This window comes from Coffea eugenioides, chromosome 4 (assembly GCF_003713205.1).
Source record: "Coffea eugenioides isolate CCC68of chromosome 4, Ceug_1.0, whole genome shotgun sequence".
Classification (NCBI taxonomy): Eukaryota; Viridiplantae; Streptophyta; class Magnoliopsida; order Gentianales; family Rubiaceae; genus Coffea; species Coffea eugenioides.
In genome coordinates, this window is record NC_040038.1 from 12,365,226 (window position 1) to 12,388,242 (window position 23,017).

At 34.7% G+C, this 23,017-nt stretch overlaps 3 protein-coding genes across 3 annotated transcripts; 1 reads left to right on the forward strand and 2 right to left on the reverse strand.

The window, feature by feature from the left end:
- The first annotated feature begins 1,007 nt into the window (after nucleotides 1-1,007).
- On the forward strand, nucleotides 1,008-1,616 carry LOC113769057 (dirigent protein 23-like). Its single transcript, XM_027313541.1, has one exon. The coding sequence runs from the start codon at nucleotides 1,008-1,010 to the stop codon at nucleotides 1,614-1,616; it is 609 nt and encodes a 202-aa protein (XP_027169342.1).
- An 8,591-nt stretch (nucleotides 1,617-10,207) lies between these two features.
- Nucleotides 10,208-17,039, reverse strand: LOC113769058. The gene is made up of 7 exons (XM_027313542.1): nucleotides 16,765-17,039; nucleotides 16,572-16,658; nucleotides 16,144-16,365; nucleotides 15,495-15,662; nucleotides 15,346-15,399; nucleotides 15,107-15,259; nucleotides 10,208-10,522 (listed from the first exon to the last, which is right to left on the reverse strand). The coding sequence occupies exons 1-7, from the start codon at nucleotides 16,990-16,992 to the stop codon at nucleotides 10,208-10,210; spliced, it is 1,227 nt and encodes a 408-aa protein (XP_027169343.1). The 5' UTR covers nucleotides 16,993-17,039.
- A 1,288-nt stretch (nucleotides 17,040-18,327) lies between these two features.
- On the reverse strand, nucleotides 18,328-22,113 carry LOC113768716. The gene is made up of 7 exons (XM_027313171.1): nucleotides 21,479-22,113; nucleotides 21,284-21,370; nucleotides 20,970-21,179; nucleotides 20,259-20,423; nucleotides 19,913-19,966; nucleotides 19,679-19,825; nucleotides 18,328-19,009 (listed from the first exon to the last, which is right to left on the reverse strand). The coding sequence occupies exons 1-7, from the start codon at nucleotides 21,725-21,727 to the stop codon at nucleotides 18,632-18,634; spliced, it is 1,290 nt and encodes a 429-aa protein (XP_027168972.1). The 5' UTR covers nucleotides 21,728-22,113; the 3' UTR covers nucleotides 18,328-18,631.
- Between the last annotated feature and the right edge of the window lie 904 nt (nucleotides 22,114-23,017).

Sequence of the window (23,017 nt, forward strand, 5' to 3'; positions counted from 1 at the left end):
TATTACCACATGACCTTCCTAACGTTTCAAAATGTCCATTTCATCCCCCTATGGTTTTATATAAAGTGAAAATTTGACAACAAACAACCTATATAACGTCGTTAGTTGAAATATCAATAGTGCCCTAATTAATTAAATGCTAAATCAATTGATGGCTTAACCACTATGTATAAAAGCATAGGAAAATTATGTGGATAAATGCAAAAATCATATGTGGTAAAGTGGATATTTATACAAATCATAAGGAGATTACATGGATAATAAAATTTTATCACATGTGCTTTTAAAGCACATTTGGTATAAATGCTACAAGTGATTGTGCATTTCGTCCATTTTTCACTTTATATAAAACTGTAGGGGTTTACGTGGATATTTTAAAACCTTAGGAGGGTCATATAGCATTATGTAAAACCATAGAGGGTAATAAGTAATTTACCCTATTTACAATTGTTCTACTCCGTCTTGTAATTTAATATTAGATATTATCATTTCCACGATTCCATCTTCAAGAAATATAGCCAATTCATATAGGGAAAATAAATCTATCTCAGCACTTGCTGTTACTTACATGTGCCTTAGCAGAACGTGTCTTTGGCAAACAAACAATCTGCTTTGCCGGCCTAAATAATTTTTAGTTTGTCATTTTCACAGCTTCTCTTTGTTTGTGAGCTGTTAGCGAGTCTTGTTTATGTGATTTTGTCTTTCAAAGAAGGCTCATGTCATATAATAAACTGAGGTTTTTCTGCATATGCTTGGCACATGCAAGTCTACTCATAGAACATTAAGCACTGATCATTTTCATGTCTTAATTAAATTTCTTAATCTAATAGACAAAGGAAGACAAATATTGTAGTGGCTGTGGCTAGGTTCATCTTCAACTTTCAAGATGGATAACAATAGCATATTGGTCATTTTGCCTGTGCACTGAAGAAATTAAATAAAAAAAAAAAAAAGCTTCATCCCAACACTATTAGCCTTTCAAAGCACTGCTCTAATTCTCCCCTACTATGGACAAGATCAACTTGAAGATGAAGACAACACAACCCATTGCAATACTGTGGTGGGTCGTGGCGATGATGGCCCTGCCAATATTGGCTCATGGCAGCATTGATCAAAGTCCTGAAGCCGTTAAAAATTGGTTCAAAGAGCTTCGACATGCAAAGGAGAAGTTGACAGAGCTTCACTTCTATGTTCATGACAGGGTAACTGCAGAGAGCCCCACATCTGTGCTAGTTGCTCAAGCCAACGCTACTAGCAAATCTCCCACGATGTTCGGGGCAACCTACGTCTTCGATGACCCGATGACACTGGGACCTAAGCCCAGTTCCCAGATCATCGGTCACGCCCAGGGCATATCCAGTTCGGCATCGAAAGAGGATGATGCTTCACAAATTGCCATCATGAACTTGGTATTCAACGATGGCAAGTTCAATGGTAGCACCCTTAGCGTTCTAGGTGATTATCCCTTCTTCCAGAAGTACAAGGAGATGCCAATAGTAGGTGGTTCTGGGGCTTTTCGATTGGCCGGTGGATTGGTTACAGCAATAATCTATGCTTACAATGATACCACCCAGAATGAAATTATCGACTTCCACGTCCTCGTTCTGCATTATTGACCTTGATTTGATGCCATTTGTTGCTCGTACTTTCTTGTGGTTTTCTTTGTCGTATAACAAAGATTTCATGTTAAGGATATAATCCTTGGATGATACAAGAAGTATTGAAGGTTTTTTTGTTTTTTTGTTTTCACTTCTACAGTTCTGCTTGTTTGGTCTCTTTGTTGATAATGTTGATTTTCAGGTAATAAAGAAAGCTTTTCCTTCTCTTTCTCCATTAAATTTTCCTTTTGGCACTTCTTACTTTTCCTTTTGTTTTAAAAAAATCTAGTATTAGTTTTTCTTTTCCCTTTTCTACCTTCATTGCTTGTTTCATGCTTCTAAAAGCTTATTTTCCTTAATATTTTCTTATTTCGTTTTCTTTCCTAAACGCAATGATAGTAAGGCGCTTAGGGTCCGTTTGTTTCGGATGAAAATGTTTTCCAGGAAAATATTTTCCTAATTTCCCGTGTTTGGTTGCGCAAAAGTTACTGAAAACATTTTCCTATGTAAAATATTTTCACTCATCTTGTGGAAAACAACTTCCCTTCCAAACTTACTGAAGTTGTTTTCCGAAATGCATGCGTCCCGCCTGTAGTATGTTCCAAACTTACTGAAAACATCTTGTAATATGTTCTTTTTTTTTTTTAGTGTAAACAGGAGGACTCGAACCCAAGATCTCTTCCTTACACTCCCTCCCCTGTACCACCCAACCCAACCCTCCCCCTAGTATATTCAAAATAAAAAAAAAAATCTCATTCTGCTCATCCTATGCTAGTAATTAATTGTGTATAATAGGGACATTCTTTTCTAGAGAAACTTTCAACAGTGAGAGTGCAAGATATATGTCACAATAAGCATTGCATGTGATTGATATTTGACACTAAATGACCAGCAATTTGTTTATTGCTTAAGGAGATATTTTTTGTTCATATATACATTTCTCCAAGATTTTTTAAAGTTAAACAATGAGATAAATTTTCTTATTTTGCATGGGAAGAAGTATGTAGTTATAATGTGTAGAAAGTAAAGATAGAGATAAAAGTGAAAATATTTCAAAAGTTAAACAAACACCAGAAAAATGAAGTAAGAAAATATTTTCAATAAGCTAACCAAACACCTGAAAATGATGAAAGGGAAATGATTTTCATGGAAAATTACTTCCACGGAAAATATTTTCCCAAGGAAAACATTTTACTTCCAACCAAACAGACCCTTAATTGGGATTTTTTTAATCTAATTTCTCTATCAAGTTTCCTATCTAATTTCATACTAAGGGTGCATTTGATAAAACTGAAGTTTGAAATCTAAAATGTGAAGTTTGAATCCATTAAGTTATTGAATTGTTAAGTATTAAATTTAATACATTTGAGTGCATATCACATTCAATGATAAGTGAATAGTTTATCACTTAATTTTAAGAGCAAGTTTTGCCTAAGAAATTCAGTGTCATTTAATTTAGTTCAGATGTTCAATTTTTTATTATCAAACGGTATAAATATATTAAGATCTGAATCCATTAACTTTAAGCAGTGAATTGAATTAGCAAACAGGGTCTAAGTCATTAGCTTTCCATTTCTCATTAGTCTTTTTGCTTGTCCCTATTCTCGATTACAAGTTCTACTTTCATCAGATGAAAGGGGCCAAAATAATAAAAAACTGCAACTCCAATCCTTTCATTAAAAAGGCAAATCTGAAGCTGCAAAGAGTCTTGCGAAAGGTAGAATCCACAACTTGATGGCAAAGAATCAAAATTCTAAGGAATAGGACGTTAGGTGGTGAAAAACTTTTACAAGGCAGATAAAAGGCAAAAGAAACCAAAATACCACACACTTATTTTGCATCAGAGTCATCCTATCTTTACAAATCCTCTTTTTTTAGAAAAATGTTACACAACTCTTTTCTAATCTAAGTTACTTCCCAGTTCCCAACTTAGATCCTTTCCAATCTTTAGCGGTGCCCATGTCTCATGCTCGGACAAAATTCGCCTCGACAGGCCACTTCTCCTCTGCCTATCCTGCATGCTGATGGTCGTTGGAATCTTCATCCAACCACTCGACCTTGCTCCCCAGGCTACTCGAGGAAATTGAATTGGATTCACACCCTGCTTCTGATCGGATCAGTACGATAAACAACTTTGTATTATCAATCATATATCATCTTACAGGTGGTGTAATTATGGGCAATCTCACCAATGTGGGATTTTACATTTATCTGAAGTCATATCCACTTGCCTGTCCTCTTTTTTCGACTAAACAGTTGTAAATATATACAGGAGTAAAATTGACAATGCGGGGGCTTTGGATGCTTCTGATCTATCAAGTTGTTCTCAGATTTTTATCGTAAACATCGGGATATGAAGAGGGGTTGATTGAGAAGAACAGGAAGAGGGGACGACATTAGTATGATAGTAAGAAAGAATGTTTCTTATTAGACTTGGCTGAAACTTAATTTCAGCCAGTCATACTAGAATATCCAAAGCGTTCTTCTCGAATCGCTCTAGTACGATGGAAAGATGTGTTAGATATTTTCAAATTTTAATCAGTTGCAAGACGGGGCGGCGTCTTAGGATTTGACATAAGATCCATCACTGTCGGGTTCCTACCAATGTTTTTAAACTCGGACCGGTCAGTGAACCGGAGAGGTGGCCGGTTCGCGGTTTGACCGGTCCGACCGGTCCAACCGGCCGGTTCACATGTTCACTGTTTTTTTTTTTTTTTTTTTTTAGTGGTAAGTACTAAGCAGGTTTCATTCTACACTTGAACTTTACCAACATAACTTAATTTAAGTTATGATAATAATAAATTTTCTAAAAGTTATACATAAAACATGGAATGATAAATATAATTAAAATATCATAATTCACCACAAGTTTTCATAAATTCATTATAAACATAAATAGATACAATCCAAATGTTCACCAATTATCACAAATAAAAACACAAAAAATAAATAAATTAAATATTGAAATTCTTTTACAACCCTTAAAAAAATCCATAAAAGAGTTCAAGTTAAGACAAACCATTTGAATAGCAAACTTTTATCAGTGGCATGATAAGCAACCACACCACCTTCACAATTTCATCAACTTAAGCTGAAAAAGTTAAAATTTTATTATAAAAATATAAATCTAATTGCTCAAACTAAAAAAAACTAAAAATTTTTGAAAAACAAATATACAGTTAAACACATAAAAAATTAATTGCTACTAAACATTATTAATTAACATGTTATATTAAATTCAATGATCCTATACCATTAATTATTTTAAATTCAATTATCAATAGCTTCGATTATGTGCCAACTACCATATTTTTGACCAGCCCAATGTTATTATTTGTAATTCCTACCCAATTCCTACACGGATGTGCATTACTTTTGCAAAAATTTCATCCTTAATTAATCAAATAAAAATAAAACAAAAATGAGGGAAACATATGAAAATTGAGGGGAAAAAGAAGAAAATGCAAAAAAATCAACTAAAGATAATAATATAGAAAAAAAGCCTTGAAAAGAAAAAAAATTAAACTTACTAAGATGTTGGAAAACAAGAAAAGTTGAAATTTTCAACTTTTTACAATCTGCTAAAGATAATAACCTAATAATAATGGTGAAAACTTGAGAAAATCTTGTTGTGGATATTTGGGTTAAAAATGGTTAAGAAGAAAAAATTGAAAAAAAAAATAAGAGAAGAACTTGATGTTTTAATATATTTTTTAGTCAAGTAGAATTCTCAACAAACTTAACTACAGTCTAGCGGTAAGATTGTCATATCCAAACTTGGAGATCCAGGTTCGAATCATAGCTACACCATTCTTGATATTTTGTTGAAGAATTTAAAAAACCGCCGGTTCACGGTTCTTAACGGTTCGCACGGTTCGTCCGGTTCGTCCGGGTTTCAACGGTTCTCCATAAACTTCCAGCTTTAGCATTAGACCGGACCGGTGACATGGCCGGTTCGCGGTCCAACCGGTCGAACCGGCCGGTCCGGTCCGGTTCTGAAAACATTGGTTCCTACAATACTCAGAAGTTGTTCAAGTCTACTTGACACATTTTCATATTTTTGATAGTTAACTACTATCTAAATAGTGTTTAAACATCCAAAAATTATGTGAACACTTGCATTGATATTGAGGAACATTTTGACCAATACAAATACACAAATCAGCGGTGAAAGGTTGCAACTCTTAGTCATTTCAATCTCAACTACATAAATGTCTGGTAGGGATGGTTTGCTGCAGAAGATCAATTTCCTACTACTAGAATTCTCTGCAAAAACACAACATAGTTTAAGTAAGTTTGTCTAACTTTGTGCAAGAGTTAAGACAAAACACCCTTCAAATTATTTTAAAGGATATTTGTCCAAAACCTTTGCATACAAAATTTTGGATAAATAAAGTTTAAAGAAAAGTGATCTTGAGTCACGATTTGAAGTCTTTTTGTCTCACTTGCTTTGTAACTTTTAGGGTACGTTTGGTTCCCATAGAATTGGAATGTAGAATTGGAATTGGAGCTCCAATTTCAATTCTTGTGTTTGGATACTATCTTTTCTGTAGAATTAGAATCGAATTGCAATTCCAAATCGATCGAATTCCATGGTTCCAATTCTTTGGCTGGACCAAAGAATTCCAATTCTAATTCCACGACTGAACTCCTCAATCGGGTCAACACGCGGGTCTTGTACGGGCAAAATCTAAAAAATGGGTCAACTATAAAAGTGATGGAAAAAACTCAAACCTCTCTTCTCTTTCCATTATCAATCGCCATATCTAATGCTCTGTTGGAGCATTCCTGCCGCCGCCTCCTTCACTTGTGCTGCCTTCACCCATCACTAAAGGCTTGAACTGAGGCGATGAAGAAGAGAGAAGAGAGGAGTGGCGCAGGCCAACGTAAGACAGGACCTGAGTCAGCGACGACGTGCCTCTGATGATCTGAACGAAGATCTGGAAGAAGAAAGCCAGCCAGTTTAATAGTGCTCTCCAAACTTGTATAGTCTTCGGCGCGTAGACGTCGGCGGATTGAGCCAGCTCCGCCATCATACAAGGCTTTTGAGTTTTGGCTCACTGATTTTTGTTCTTTTATAGTTAGTATCTTAATTTTCCAGTTAAGTAGGAGTTTATGTATGGGTCTTATAAAAAGTGTGGTGAGGAGTTTTGGGAATTCAGTCCATAATTTTCAGTGGTGGCGTAGGTGCCGACGGAGTTGTGGTCAAGGTGGTGCCTCGACGAAGTGGTTGTGGTGTTGATTGAGAGAGAGAAAAGGAAACAAAGAATGGGAAAATGGGAGAGTTAATGACACGCGTTTGGGGAGGGTGTCTTGGGGGGATGAAAAAGGAAAAGGAACTTGGACGTTTCAGTTCTATACTAGTAGTAGTTGATTCATTTTACCACTACTTTTCTTGATTCTTTTAAAATTTTCTTTCTTTTCCGTTCTTCAACTGTAAATTTCGGGGTTTTGGCTGATATTTTGCCAAAAAAGAAAGTAATTTGCATTTTTCCTTTAAATTTTTAGTAAAAATTAGCTAAATGTAAGAAAAAAAAGAAATTATTATATAAAAAAAAGAAAAATTTTATGTAAGCAAATGTTTCATGAAAACAATTCTAATTCCTAATGAATTCTTCTCTCATACAAACAAAGAATTTGGAATTTCAAATAAATTCCGTATCAATTCTATGCATTTCCCAAACGAAAGAATTGAAATGATTTGGAATTTCAATTCATAGAATTCCAATTCTATAGAATTTCAATTCTAATTCAATTCCAATTCTGCAGAAGCAAACGTACCCTTAGTCATTTTCTCCTATATTATCCCCAACAAGATGGATCCGCCGGTGAAAATGCAAAATGATAGAATTGTTCGCTCCCTCCACGCCTTCCACGGTCCATTTTCATTCTCTTCCCTGCCGGAGAAGGTGGATAAATAAAGGTGGCTTGCTTGTCCTCTGGCGGCTTATGTCATCTGCTTGAAGGATACTGAGAAAGCTTCCTTACCACAAATAAGAAATTGTATAAGAATTGAATTCTAATGCTAGGTGTAGAGACCCATTGTGGATTTGTCCACCTCGGCAACCCCGTCACCTCGGCAACCGTCTTGGGGAGCAGGAACGACCTGGACTCCCTGGTGGTCAAGAGGGTGTTGGGATGTACCGGGAGGGGCCTCCCCAGGATTCGAACCCTTGACCTTAAAGGCCTTTGGATTGAATGCCTGGTACCCATTCGGGCCTTTAAGGTCAAGGGTTCGAATCCTGGGGAGGCCCTCCCGGTACATCCCAACACCCTCTTGACCACCAGGGAGTCCAGGTCGTTCCTGCTCCCCAAGACGGTTGCCGAGGTGACGGGGCCTTTTGTAGAGACCCATTGTGGATTTGTCCACCTCGGCAACCCCGTCACCTCGGCAACCGTCTTGGGGAGCAGGAACGACCTGGACAATGGGTACCAGGCATTCAACCCCAAGACCCTTATACCAAAGGACCAGGGTTCGAATCCTGGGGAGGCCCCTCCCGGTACATCCCAACACCCTCTTGACCACCAGGGAGTCCAGGTCGTTCCTGCTCCCCAAGACGGTTGCCGAGGTGACGGGGTTGCCGAGGTGGACAAATCCACAATGGGTCTCTACACTAGGTGGACAAGACCATACAACTAGAAAACGTTGAAAAATACGAAGTCCTCCAAAAAGTTGGGATCTCGTGTCTTTGCTTATCTACCTTCGTTTTCTTCTACCTGTCTCAGTAATAGAAGTCATATTTGAAGTATTTGAAATTTGTTCTAACAATTTGAGTTCAGGAATAGATTATATCATGGTAGGAAACTACTTCATTTTTTATCTATTAAAATATTATTTGATACCACTAGACAAAGGCACTGTATATGGCATTTGATGCAGGATTGTTGCATCTCCAAAGTTCACAAAAAGGTTACAGTTTACACCAATCATATGAACATGCATATAAATAGAACATTTATTACTATTTTTTCAAGGGCTAATTACAATTTACCCCATGTGGTTTAGTGTTTTATTGCATAACCCCTTATGGTTTCAAAAGCTATACATAACCCCTCATGGTTTAGATTAAAGTGTCAAAGTAATGGAACTTACAATCCATAACGGAGCCAACTATAATATCAAAAATACCCCTATATAAAGTTAAAAATTATTTATTAACCACAAGGGATTATGTATATATATTAAAAATCATAAGAGAGTTATATGATAAATCACTAAAGCATGAGGGGGTTATATGGTAAAATATAAAATCATATAGGGTTAGAATATCATGCATATTATTTATATATATTTTGGTCATTTTAGTTTTTAAACAAAGGTAATTTCGATATTTTCATAGGTTCCATTACAGGTGATCATTTCCATCACTTTAACACTTTAATCCAAATCATGAGGGGGGTTATATATAACTTTTTAAACTAGTGGGAGGGTTATGTGTAAATTAGTTATACCACAGAGAGGTAAAGTGTAATTTGCCCTTTTTTCAAATAATGTTAGATGATTGCCACCGGAAGGTGTTAAAAACTTGAAAAAAAATTTGTCGAAAGAAGAAAAACCAAAAAGACTTGACCACCACGCCAAGATCACACATAGGGCTGCAAACGAATCGAGCCGACTCGAGTTTTAGCCTAATCGAGTCGAGTCTTGACTTAATTTTAGTGAAATCGAACTCGAGCTCGAGCTCGACGAGCCGACAATTTAAAGCTCGAGTTCGAGATCGAAAAAAATAAAAAAATAATTATTTTATTTTTTAAAAAAATAAATAATATAATTTTTTTTCTTAATAAATAATAAAAGATTAAGGATATATATGTAATTTTACTATTAAAATAAAAAAATAAAAAAAAAATATATATATACTTAAAATAAAAATATATATATACTTAAAATTAATATATATATATATATATATATATATATATATATATATATACTCGAGCTCGCGAGCCGGGCTTAATATCTTGACCTCGAGTTCGAGCTCAAATTCGACTCGAGCCAGCTCAAGCTCGAGTCGAGCTTGACTCGAGCCGCTCGCGAGCCGCAGTTCGTTTGCAGCCCTAATCAAGGCACTCAGATTATCAACAGTAACAGGTTGCTGCCACCAGTCCCTTGTGCAAAATCACCCCAAATATCCAAAGCTACACCCAACAACAATGAAACACTATAGCGGCTAATACTACACTACCAATGAAATGTATACAAAAGCAACTAGTACTACAATGCCAATAAAAAAAATGTATACAAAAACCACGTCCTTTTTTTTTTCAGTGCAAATAGATGAATTATTAGTATTTGCGTCGCTAAGGAGGCCTTGATGTAGAAGATAAAATTGAGATTTCAGAAATTAGAGATTCTTGGCTCATTTTCCCTTATCCCCTCCCTTGCTAGAAGAATAAAACTAACTTTAAAAATTAGTATTTGCGTAAATCACAAAAGCACAGAAAGTTTACATCATGGAAGAGGAACAGGGATCAAAACGGAATTTTATTGGGAAGGGACTGAATGGATGGATGGATAGATAGATGTCCGTGAATCCACAATATAGTCTTCTGAATGATACAAAACATACCAAATATGAAGACAAGCCAGTCACAATCATGTGAAGCCATTATTCGACCATGTTAGACACCGCGAAATGCTGTCTTGCAAAGATTCCTACACTACATAAAGGCACTAATTTATCAAGGGCTTCAGCAGCTCCCAAGTCTTGAGTGTTCGTTGCTTTGCCAACTCCTCCTACTGAAATATCACCTGCTGTAATTTGAGCTGGTGCATTCAGTCCCATTGATCTGGCTTTAACCATTATTCCCCCAAACTGAACCATGTTTGCATGGCTATGTAGACGACTAAACAGAAGTGATGGCCAATATCCAACAACTATCCCTGGCCCGATTTCCAGCCACCAATGCCCATGCTTAGCATCCTACAAAAATGAAACTTGTGTTGTATAAAGACAGTGTGTTTGGACAGGAAATTATTTGAAATATTACTTGACTAATGTAGTACTATTATAACGTGACATACATAGATGGAACTAAAAAATATATCTTGAGGGTTTAAGCTTTAATATACCTAAACTTAAATGTATAACCTAAAATATTTTTGAGTTTTTGTAGGGGTGAGATTTGAAATTTAGAATCATTTACATATAACCCCCTGTGGTTTCATCTGTTACTACATGATCCCCCAACGCTTCAAAATGTCCACTTCACTCCCTATGGTTTTATATGAAGTGGAAGTTTGATGGAAAATAGTTATCTAATGTCATTAGTTGAATTATCAATAGTGCCCTTACTTAAATACTAAATTAATCAACGGCTTAACCACCTTATATAAAAGTATAGAGAGATTACGTAGATAAATGCAAAAATCACAGGAGGTAAAATGGATATTTATACAAATCATAAGGGGGTTACAGGGATATTAAAGCACGTTTGGTATAAATGTTTAAACTGATTGTGCATTCCTTCCATTTTTCACTTTACATAAAACTACAAGGGAGTTATTTGGCTATTTTAAAGCCTTAGGAGGGTCTATCATTTTGTAAAACTACAAGGGATCATAAGTAATTTACCCTTCAATTTATAAAGAGTGATTTTGAAAAATTTTTAATCTCATAAGGGAGGAAACTTAAATTTTAATAGACTTGAAGGAGGCTCTTCCCACATCCCCTAGTTCCATCTTTGGTGATATATATGGGATTTTCCTTTTAAAAAAATAGTGATTAAAAAGATAAAAGGAGAATAAAAAAATGTGTTTGTAACACAAGCAAATAATATTTTACAAAACAATACCAATCCAAACATGATTACTACTCTATCAAATATGCAAAAAAAAAAAAAAAGATATTTGACATTTGAATAAAATGACTTGTGACATGATTAGTTCAAGCTTGTTACATATGAGTTTATTAATTGGGACCTTCTTTTACATAAATTACGGGTACCACCATGGGTATCCACCTTTTTTAAGAGATACAGACGTGTAAATATAGACCATATCTATTACTATATAATGTAATCGTATTTTGACTAAAATCACAAATGTCAATCAGAAACTATTCAGAATAAAAAAAAAGGGCTACATGGATAAATAAAATTAACTTTGTAAAAACATTTTTCTATTAGACACTTTCCTTATTTTGTATCACAAAAATAAAAAGTAGAAAGGATTTGAACTTCTTCCAAACTAAAATTTGAAGAAAATCTCAAAACATATATAGTCAAAATGTAACTGAAAAAAAAAAGATTTCTAAAGATTCAAATTAAAATATCTATGAATCTAAATAAATGTGTTTAATTGTATAGTTGATACAATTTTGGTAATATCTTCTATAATAAGGTAAAGCCAATAATTATAAATCTTCAGCATGTATAGTATATGTCAAACCAATCAAATATGTATAACGAATGTGAATTTCTTTTATTTATAACCTCTTTCATGTAGAAAAAATATCTTTATTAAATTAGATTGGTTTTATGAGTACTAAGTGATTAAATTATAAAATATTAGAATGTCATTACTATCTCAGTTATCAAATGGCATTGCCTAAGATCTACTTTAGTATCTTAAGAGTGAGGCTTAAACCAATAGTTAGTTAATAAAATAATTAAAAAAATGGAAAGTCATGGTAACTAAAATATGAAAAATTATGCATGGATGATAGAAAATGTAAATTTCCAAAAAAAAAAATCCAACATTTATTGCCATAAAGAGAGAAAAAAACTAAAGTAAATCGTTGATAAGTATAAAAAGGAAAAAAAATAGTTGTGTTGTCTTTATGCAACTGAAATAAAAAAAATTAAAGAATAAATTAGTGAGAAGGAGATCACTTCATGTGTTGCACACTAAAGTAGACAACAAACTAAAGAATGGATGAAAAAAGAAAGTCTACAAAGCTTATACACCATACAACTCTTCACTATTTTGACCAATTTTGTTATTAGTCATGTAAGAGTTTGTAGAATTTTCTTCAATCTTTTTGCTTAGAATTTAAAATTTGATGGTGTGATATATATCTTTCAACTTAATCAATTGTATCTCTTTATAAAGCCATAGCCATGGTTTTTCACGTGACAATGTATTCCTGTCTTTTTCTTTTTATTCACTCTAAGAACTAAAACATAGGACCAATTCAACTTTAAACATCAATAGATTCTTTGACATTTGATTTTTCTTGCCTACAATGACATTAATTTTGATTAAGTTCAACATCATATACTAAGGGCAAATTACACTTTTCCACCCTATAGTTTAGTGTTTCCTTACATAATTCTCCTATGGTTTCAAAAACTATACATAACCCCCTCATAGTTTGGATTAAAGCGTCAAAATAACGGAATTTGCAATCCATCACGGAGTCAAGTAAAATGTCAAAAATATCCCCATGTAAAGTAGAAAATTACTTATTAACCACAAGGGGGTTATGTTTATATATATTAAAAACCATAAGGGGGTTATATGATAAAGCATTAAATCATAAAGGAGTTATATGATAAAATATAAAATCATATGGAGTTAGAGTGTGATGCATATTATGTTTATATATTTTGGTCACTTCAGTCATTTTAGTTTTTAAACAATGGTAATTTCGATATTGTCCTAGGTTTCGTTACGGATGATCATTTCTATCACTTTAATACCTTAATCCAAACTATGAGGGAATATAACAGATTTTATCAGATTGAGTTTGATATCAAAATAATTTAGTTATTAGAAAAATAAGAATATTTGTTAACCAAAGATCATGTTGGTTTGTTAACAAATATTTTACCTAAGATTTGCTAGTAGAGGAAGATTACATTTTGTTGAGATTTTTAGGATAATTGTTAGTTGATATTTTGCTAGTTTATTTCATGTAATCATTATAAATAGTAAGTTGATGAATGAATAATACAAGCTCATTTTCTACCTTCAATACAAGTCTCTTATAAGTTTTTTTTTGCAACACTAAGGTATTGTTTTTTAGTGTATGCCCCAAAAAACCAAAAAACCAACAACACCTTAGTGTTGCAAAAAACGCTTATAAGATACTTGTATTGAAGGTAGAAAATGAACTTATGTTCTACATTCATCAACTCGCTATTTATAGTGATTACATGAAATAAACTAACAAAATATCAACTAACATTTATCCTAAAAATCTCAACAAAATATAATCTTCTTCTACTAGCAAATATTAGCTAAAATATTTGTAAACAAACCAACATGATCTTTGGTTAACAAATATCCTTATTTTTCTAATAACTAAATTATTTTAATATCAAACTCAATCTGATAAAATCTGTAGGAAAAGTTGGCATATCTCAACACTCCTCCTTGCCACTTTTGCTGCAGATTTTCAATTGTCTTCTCAAATTTTTGAATCTTGCTTTGGACAAGACATTTGTAAGAAGTTTTGCAATTGATGATTAGCCTTGCAATGAACTTCTTCCTTTGGGGTTTTATGCAAGCTAAATATTAATTGCAGAACTTCTTACAAATGTCTTGTCCAAAACAAGATTCAAAGATTTGAGAAGACAATTGAAAATCTGCAGCAAAAGTGGCAAGGAGGAGTGTTGAGATATGCCAACTTTTCCTACAGATTTTATCAGATTGAGTTTGATATCAAAATAATTTAGTTATTAGAAAAATAAGGATATTTGTTAGCCAAAAATCATGTTGGTTTGTTAACAAATATTTTAGCTAAGATTTGCTAGTAGAAGAAGATTATATTTTGTTGAGATTTTAGGATAATTGTTAGTTGATATTTTGCTAGTTTATTTCATGTAATCACTATAAATAGTGAGTTGATGAATGTAGAACATAAACTCATTTTCTACCTTCAATACAAGTCTCTTATAAGTTTTTTTTTTTGCAACACTAAGATATTGTTTTTCAGTGTATGCCCCAAAAAACCAACAGAAGCACGTGCATTTTACTAGTAACCCAATATATTCTTTTTTTGTGGAGATATTAAAGGTGGCATGCACTTGCTAACTGCCCTTACCAGTTGCTAACTGCCCTTGCCACTTGCCTTTAATTATTTGTGATCCATTACTTTGATGGAAGTTGTGTGGTTTAGTGGAGTTCAAGAAATGGGACAAGAGCTACTTGTATAAGCTTCATTTAAAGCCAGTTGTTATGAACTAGTAACAGAAGTTTCGTTGTTGTCAACCAAAAAAAAAAAATGTTTAGTTGTTGTCAACAAAGGAAAAATAAATAAATTAATAAAAATCCTGATGCCCTGACAGAGAGGAGAATCTGACAATCAATTAACTATATCAAGAATAGTTGGTAAGCCAGAAAGATATTATAATGAGGATGATATAAAACCATTTGTATGTTATGACATACTCTTACCTAATTTGAGCAGGCAAATAATAACAGGGTTGTACTTTTCTTAGTTTCACGTGTCGAATGCAAATATGTGAATTTAGTTTGATTTTGCAAGACAAAAACTCAGGATGTTTCAATTAAAGTCTAAGAATCTGAACTTGAAGGTTACATAAGATAGCATTGAGCTTACCTTTGCAATGATCATCGGTATGCGGATATCAAGTTCTCTGCCATTCTGGGAAAATCTTGGAGAGATTGCTGCCCCTAAAGAAATTCTATTATTAGTTTGTACAAAGCCTGAACACAGGAGGTTATAGCATCCTGTGGTTTCATATGAATCAGCCTGTAGATTGAAAGTGATCCGCAATCAAGAACTTTTATGTCTGGCACATACAGACGTAACTTAAGGATGCATATTTGATGGTTTACCGTCCAATACGTGAAGTATCTGGGGGAGTTGTCTCCAAATAATTTCGGATTAACCTGGAGAATTTAAAAATGGCTGATCCTTAGATGTCTTCTTCTTCTTCCACCCTAGAAGACTTAGAAAACGTGACTCTTGTGTCTAGTTTACGTACCTGCCAGCCGGCTTCAACGGTATTAAGATCATTACTAGTACTATTACCAGAGGCCATCCAGACTTGTGACAGTCTGAAGTCATATTGGTCCGTCTCATTAGCTTTCCAGACATGTATGTAGAGCCGTGCTCCAGAGTAACAATCTCCAGTAACATCGCCAACAGGTCTCTACATTGCAAATAAAGAAAAGATCAGGTGTATAAAATCCGAATCTATGAACTTTTGATGCTACGATTGGAAACTTAAAAGCTTAGACAGAGCCAAAATATGTTAACAGCAATTTGATTTGCAACTTGATTTATTCATATTGTCCAATGAGTTTCTTAAATATCACTTTTTCCTTTGGTAAGAATTTCACTTTTATTCTCTTCTCAAACTTCTCATTTGTTTGGCATTGTTCCAGAAATGTAATTATTTTGAGGAGAGAATAAGAAAATGACATGATCTATTTTTCGGAGAGAGAGAGAGAGACATTTGGATGTAATTATAGGAAGAAGATAAGATAAGTTTCCCCAAACTTCGAGTCGCTTATGCATTGATTTAGAAATCATTGCCTTGATAAATCTGAGAAACTGACCTAACTAGTTTCTTAAAAACTAACTGAACCAAGCTTTTTTGAGTGCCATTTTACTTCATTTCATAGACTTACCAGTTGATCATTACTGCTTATCTTAGTATTCTGTTTACTGAAAGATTTTCGGCCGAATTTGTGCAGTGAACCAGCTCTCAGGACATCTTTCATTGTAGTTCTTCTGATAGGTACAGTACCATCCGGGCACGATTCACCAGAATCAGTCCACAGTTGAATGCTCTTCCTCCAGCCATGGTTGGTTGGTCTCTGTCCAAATATCGGCGGAGTTACAGTTGAAAGCTCTGTCGATACCAGAATCAGTCCAAACAAAACTTTTTCAAGACATCAAATTTCTTTCATCATGGTGCCAGGTTAAATCTGGATATGCTTTAATTTTATCAGCCCATTACTAGGTATGTGTAAATGTACTTTTAACAAAATAGTTTCCTTAGACTCTAGTTTCTGCAGAAACATAGAGCAAATGATCTGATTCTGAACACAATTACCAGTGGCTTCAGTCCTTTGAGCAGAGGATGATCAAAAGCCGGTTGGAGATGAGATGGGACACAATCTATTAGATCACCATCTGGACTCTGTGTCAAAGAAGTTAGGCAAATTGAAATTAGTAAACCTGAAAACCACTAAAAAGATGCCAAATTTAGCTAGCCACAGTACTGGAAAGGTATGAAAAAGAATTGCCTCAATTGTCTTGATTGCGAGTTTGTTAATCCTCCTCAGATACCTTCTAATTCTCTTTGACTTCTGCACCCTTTGACTCAGATGGATAGTTTGATTGCGTAACAGGTGGTTGTCACTGGAATCCAATATATCATTTGGCATAGAAAAGGCAGATGAAATAGAAGAAGCAATAAGTACAACCAAAGTGAAGATAATTCGGACTGTTTTGTAACATCTGGCAGAGGCCATGCTTGTTCTGTATATATCTATTTCTGCTTCTCTTAACTTAGTGTTTCTCCTAAATACAAATATCACGCATTTGTATTGGCCACCATGACATTCTGAACGACAGAATCATGGTTTACTAAAAAATGATTGTCCACCAAGATAGCTGTAGTGCTCAAGAAGCCATCCAAATGCAAGAAGTCAACCCTGGATTGTTAGAAAGTTTATCAAATCATTTATATTACCCAACAAACCAATCAAAGAAAAAGTCAAATCAACTCTCCCTCAACATTTTGAACTTTCTTCCCTCCTATCTCTGGCTTTTCAAAGATTCTATAATGTTATAGTAGTCTCCCAATAAGCATTAATGAGTATAGGAGGTTTCACCAGTAATATATTGATAGTCTACGAAACTCAACTGGTTATCATAAAGAATGTGCACAGACAAAAGGACTTGCAAATTAATGCATAAGTTAAAGATTCAAAACTTATTTGCTTGCTCAGTGCAGCTAGCTTAGGGATGACAGCAGATGCAGATGGAATCTAAGTTATAATTTGCTGCTTGGTTTTCACTTTTGTGTAGGTCAAATTCATGTGGCTTGCTTAATCTCCACAGCTAGCTGGTTGGTGGGCGCATATCAGCCTCCTCATCGATATTAATCTATTAATCGACTCTCAATTTGTCTTGCTAATTTGTCTTCCTGTTTTTCAGATTTTGTTTCCTTCTTTTCTAACCTAAGAAGTCAGGGTGGGTGTACACAAATTTAGTTGACTTCAGATTCCAATGTATTTGACATTTAGTTCAGGTAAAAGCATCTCACTCTACATATGCTGACTTGAAAATCACTGTTATGTCTAAAATTGTTTTATACCCTCTTATTATTTTATTTTAGAGATTATCAATTCCATGATTCCATCTGAGAAAAATATAGCCAATTCATATAGGTAAAATGTATCTATATCAGTACTTGCTGTTAGTTGCATGTGCCTAAGCAGAATCTGTCTTTGGCAAACAAACAATCTGTCTTGATGGCCTAACTCAGATTTAGTTTGTCATTTTCACTGTTTTTCTTTGCTTGAGAGCTGTTATCAAGTCTTGTTTAAGTGATTTTGTCTTACAAGGAAGGTTCATGTTATATTATAAACTGAGGTTGGTGACAGAAATGTTACATTTTTTTTTGTTTTCCCCATGCTTGGCACATGCAAGTCTGCTCATAGAACGTTAACCACTCATTTTCATGTCTTAATCAAATTGCTTAATCTAATACACAAAGGAAGACTAATACTGCAGTGCCATTGGCTAGGTTCTTGTTTCAGCTTTCAAGATGGACAATCAATGGCATATTGGTCATTTTGCCTGAACATCAACTTTGAGAAGGATAAAGAATTGCATTAATACCATACATAGCTTTCTTCTCTGTGCATGCACGTAACTTTCCATATCCACAAGGTACAAAAGTAGAAAGTAAATTACACACAATACTCCTATTTATCTTCTTGCTACAAAGTAATGGGTAAAAACTTTTTGTTGGGGGGGTGAAATGGAATGCTTTTCAAAAGAATTTTGAAATGGTCTATGTCTATTTAAAGGAAAGGGGAAATTGGGGACCAATGGAAAGTTTTAGGCCAATAATATGTGACCACCCTACACTTTTATGCCCTTTTAAGGACACCTTGAGTTCCTTCCAGGGCCACCATAGTAGAAGTAATTTCCCCAGACATTGTTTCTTCCTGCTTTTATATCATAACAAGTAGGATGATCAGCCAAGAGATGAAGATTAGATAGAGGAATTAAGCTGTTATCCCAATCAACAACTTGCAAATTTCTGAAGTAAGATGCTTTGCCAAATCCTTCATCTGCAAAATGGCCACTTCCCATCTGTGTTGATGTGTGATATCCTGTTGATCTGGTGTTTACTATTTCTCCACCAAACTGAACCATGCTGGCATGGCTTCGTAGATGACTGAACAGAAATGATGGCCAGTATCCCACAAGCAATCCTGAACCGAATTCGAGCCACCAATGTCCATGCTTAGGATCCTACAAAATAAAAATTTATGAGTTCCCAATTTTATGAATGCAATTTTAAATTACTGCTTCCTCTTTTAACATTTTTTGTAAGTCAATGGGAAGGAAATGTAATTTGAAAAAATGCCATAAGTAGGGGCATTCACCAGCTGCATTCACGCGTTTGCTCTACTTATTTCTGGCCTATCAGGCAATAATTCAATTCAATATGTAGGATAGTCTGAGTATTCTACTATTACCTTCAAAAGCCAGTTGTTGTCTACTAGCAAGAAATATACTTAATAATTCAGAAGGAAGGGAAAGAGAATTTTTTTTACTCAGAGATGCCCCTAACAGAGAGGAGAATCTGACATTTAAATGTCAAGAACAGTTGGACAACTTCAAATACAAAATAATGTAATCGAGGATGTTTCGCGCATATCGTAGACTTGCTAAAACATTGGTCAACCTGTTGTCTTCTAACAGAAAAATCATAATCAATGCTAACCATTAAGTAATTGAACAGGAAGTGCTTAGTTGGCTCATTCTTTTCCTAGTTTCATGTGTTCAGATGGAAATGACATTGTACGGCTTAAAGAAATCACTCGTGTTGCTGAAGTAGCCAAAAAATGTTAGATATCTTTAGGTTGAAAAGAAAAGAAAAGAGACCTGGAGAAAAGTATTAGGGAGTCTGTCATTTACCTTCCATATCATAACACCAATATCAAATTGTCTGCTACTGTAAGATGACCTTGGAGAGATTGCTGCCCCTATAGAAATTCTATTATTTGTCTGTACAAATCCTGAACACAGTAAATTGTAGCATCCTGTGGCTTGGTATGCATCAGTCTGTAAATTAGGTCATTAACGGTAAGCTTTCAATGTCTTAAAACATGAATATAAGTGCATATGAAGAATTCAACTTTTGATAGTTACCGTCCAATAGGTGAAGAACCTCGGATTGCCATCTCCATATAACTCTGGACTAACCTGGAAAAGTGTGAATTGGCAAATTCTTAAATGTCTTGCTCAATCTACATTGACTCAAACATAAAATGCAGTATACAATCATAAAAACCTATCTGCTGGGAAACTTTTCTAATAAAATCTAGATGACTATCATTTTTGCGGAACAAAATTAAGTTTTGACCATGCTTCTAAGAAGGTGTTTAGTTTCACAAGAAACATCTTTCCTGTTAATACTGGAAAAATTGAACAAAAGAAACATGTTTCCCCCTTAGAACAAAAGACACAGAAGATAAACTTTTCCACTTGTACATACCTGCCAACCGGCTTCAATGGTATTAAGATCATTTCCAAAAGTGCCAGAAATGATCCAGACTTGGGACAAACTGAACTCATATGGGTCTGTGACGCGAGGTGTCCATACATTTATGCTGACCTTAGCTCCATAAAACTGATCTCCATTTACAAAAGCAACTGCATGCTACATTGCAAAGAAACAAGTATCATCACAATGACCAAATTCATGCTAGATAACCATGAATTTGTGCACTGTTATTCGACCCCTTTATGTTGATCTTTTGATGCTACAGTTAGACTAAAGCTGAGAGCAAAAGATGTATTAGGGGCTTTGGAATTCAGACTACAGACTGAAGCAACCATGGTATATTCACTTTTTCAAAATGAAATTTCCGCAAATATAACTAAGGTCTTATACCATGCCATTCCAATTAGTAATTTTATTTGAAAGAGCACTAGCCCTTTGGTTGTAACTATACACAAAAGAGAAGAGGGCGGAATAGGACAGTTTACCTCATGTCTAACCATCTTTTCTCTTATGGATAGAACAGTCACATCTTCAGCTACATCTATCTGAATAAATGACATGTTTTATAAAAGCAATTAACTAAGGCTTTTTAGTCCCCCCACTTCCCTATCCTTAGTAAATAGACTCTAATTCACTTAGGAAATAAAGGTTTCTTCTCTGTGTATTTTCCTCTGAATTATGCTACAAACTTCACATACTAACCTCATGATCACTGCTCATGGTGTCATGGCGTACATTTCTGATTTTTCTTCCAAATCTTCTCAGCTTGCTAGCTCTCAGGACATCTTTCTCGGTAGTTCTTCTAATTGGTATCGTCCCTTCTGGACAGGCTTCACCAGAATCAGTCCATAGTTGAAAGCTCTTTGTCAATGCATCAACGGAGTCATGGCCTTTAGGCCTCTCTGGCGGTTCCTGCATTTACTTGATCAATATTTTTCAGGGAATCACAAATGACAGAGATTTTATACAAACACAAAATTGAAGAGTTCTGCTTTGATCTGAACTTATAAGAGTACCAGTGGCTTCTGTCCTTTGAGCTGAGGGTGATCAAAAGCTGGTTGAAGATGAGATAGAACACAATCTATTACATCACCATCTGGGCTCTGCAGGAATTATAGAATAACATTAAATCAGTAGACTCAAACCTAACGAGACATCAAAACTTTTCAAATTTGGTAAGAAACAGAACTACAAAAGTCAGAGAAGAATGCCTTAATTGTCTTGACTGCTGGCTTGTTGATCTTCTTCAGATAACTTCTAATCCTCCTCAACCTATGCAATTCTGATCGCGGCCGGAAAGTTTGGTTGGATAAGAGAACGTTATGACTGGAATCTGATGCATGGATAGTAGGCTTGGACGAGACAGGAGCAGTATTAAAGGAAACAAGAACTGACAAAACAACAAATGTGAAAATGATTGGAAGTTTTCTGTAAGATGTTGTAGTGGAAGAAGAAGCCATACTGCAGCTTCTTGTTGAATGTCCTTGTGTGGTTGTTTCTTCTGTTAATTTGGTTTGAGTTTGTATGCATTTGTGTGTCCTCTCTATAGTCTATGATCTAATTTACAAAACAGAAACATGGTTTATTCCAAAAGTTTGTCGAATGGCCACCAGCATTACATACCCATCAACAAACAATTCAAATGTGTACAAACTAAAACATCCAACAGAAAAGTTAAACCGGTTCACTCCTCAACATTTTCTATACTTCTTTTTCCTCTCTCTCTTCCTCAGGGATTGTGTTTCTAGTGTGTCTTGGTCTTGTGTTTCTGACACACAAAACCTTCAGCCTGGGCTTGTTAAAATAGGCCCCTACCAGAGGAGGTTATTGACACAAGGGATTCTGGTCAAAAGGGCCTTATTTTAATAGAGTAACAGGCATTAGGGGTTGTTTACCTGATGATAGAACTAGAATTCAAGGCATTATTTGTTTTCCTTTTTCTCCATCTTTTCAACTTTTTGCAGGGTTCAGATTATGGTTCTTTGCATGTTTATTTCCACTTTTTGCATGCTCGTCAATCCTGTATAATATACTAGTATAATTCATTAGTTAAAAAACAAAAACTCCACATTTCAAACTTTCAGATTCTTGTTTCTTATATTTTGTCCTGCAAGTTTTGGCGTATTAGTAAGACAAGTGGAGAATGTTTACCACTGTAGATTGGAACTCATTGACTGTTGATTCTTGAGTCTAAAATGAAGTGGAGTTTAATTGGACAACTACTTGATATAATGATGAATCTGTATGAATGGTCGCTACATAATGATTGCAGTACCAATACAGGTAGAGTAAATGAAGGATTGTACAAAGCGGACATTTTTTGGTGGACCATATATAAGACACATGATTTGCACAAACATGAAGATAATGATTACCATCAGAAAAATGTAAAATATACACTAGAATAGAGACACATCATGATGATGCAAAAAATAAAGTATATCATTTTTGACTTGCTATTTTTGAGAATCATCATAACCTAAATCATAATCAAGATTATCATGATTTATGAATTTTGACCTTGAATAACTAAAAGTAAAAGATTCTCAGTAGCACTTCTACCAATGAACTTTTGTTTAGTGTTAGGGAAAGATTTTAAATTCGAAATCTCACATTGACACCTCTCACATATACTTATATGTTCCTCTGTATCATTTAACACATCCCTCCCTCCTTCCGCCAATGAACTTGTGCACTAGTAATCTTGTAACGTTATTTGTTTGTTTTAGTGGTAGTGAAGGCAATATTTG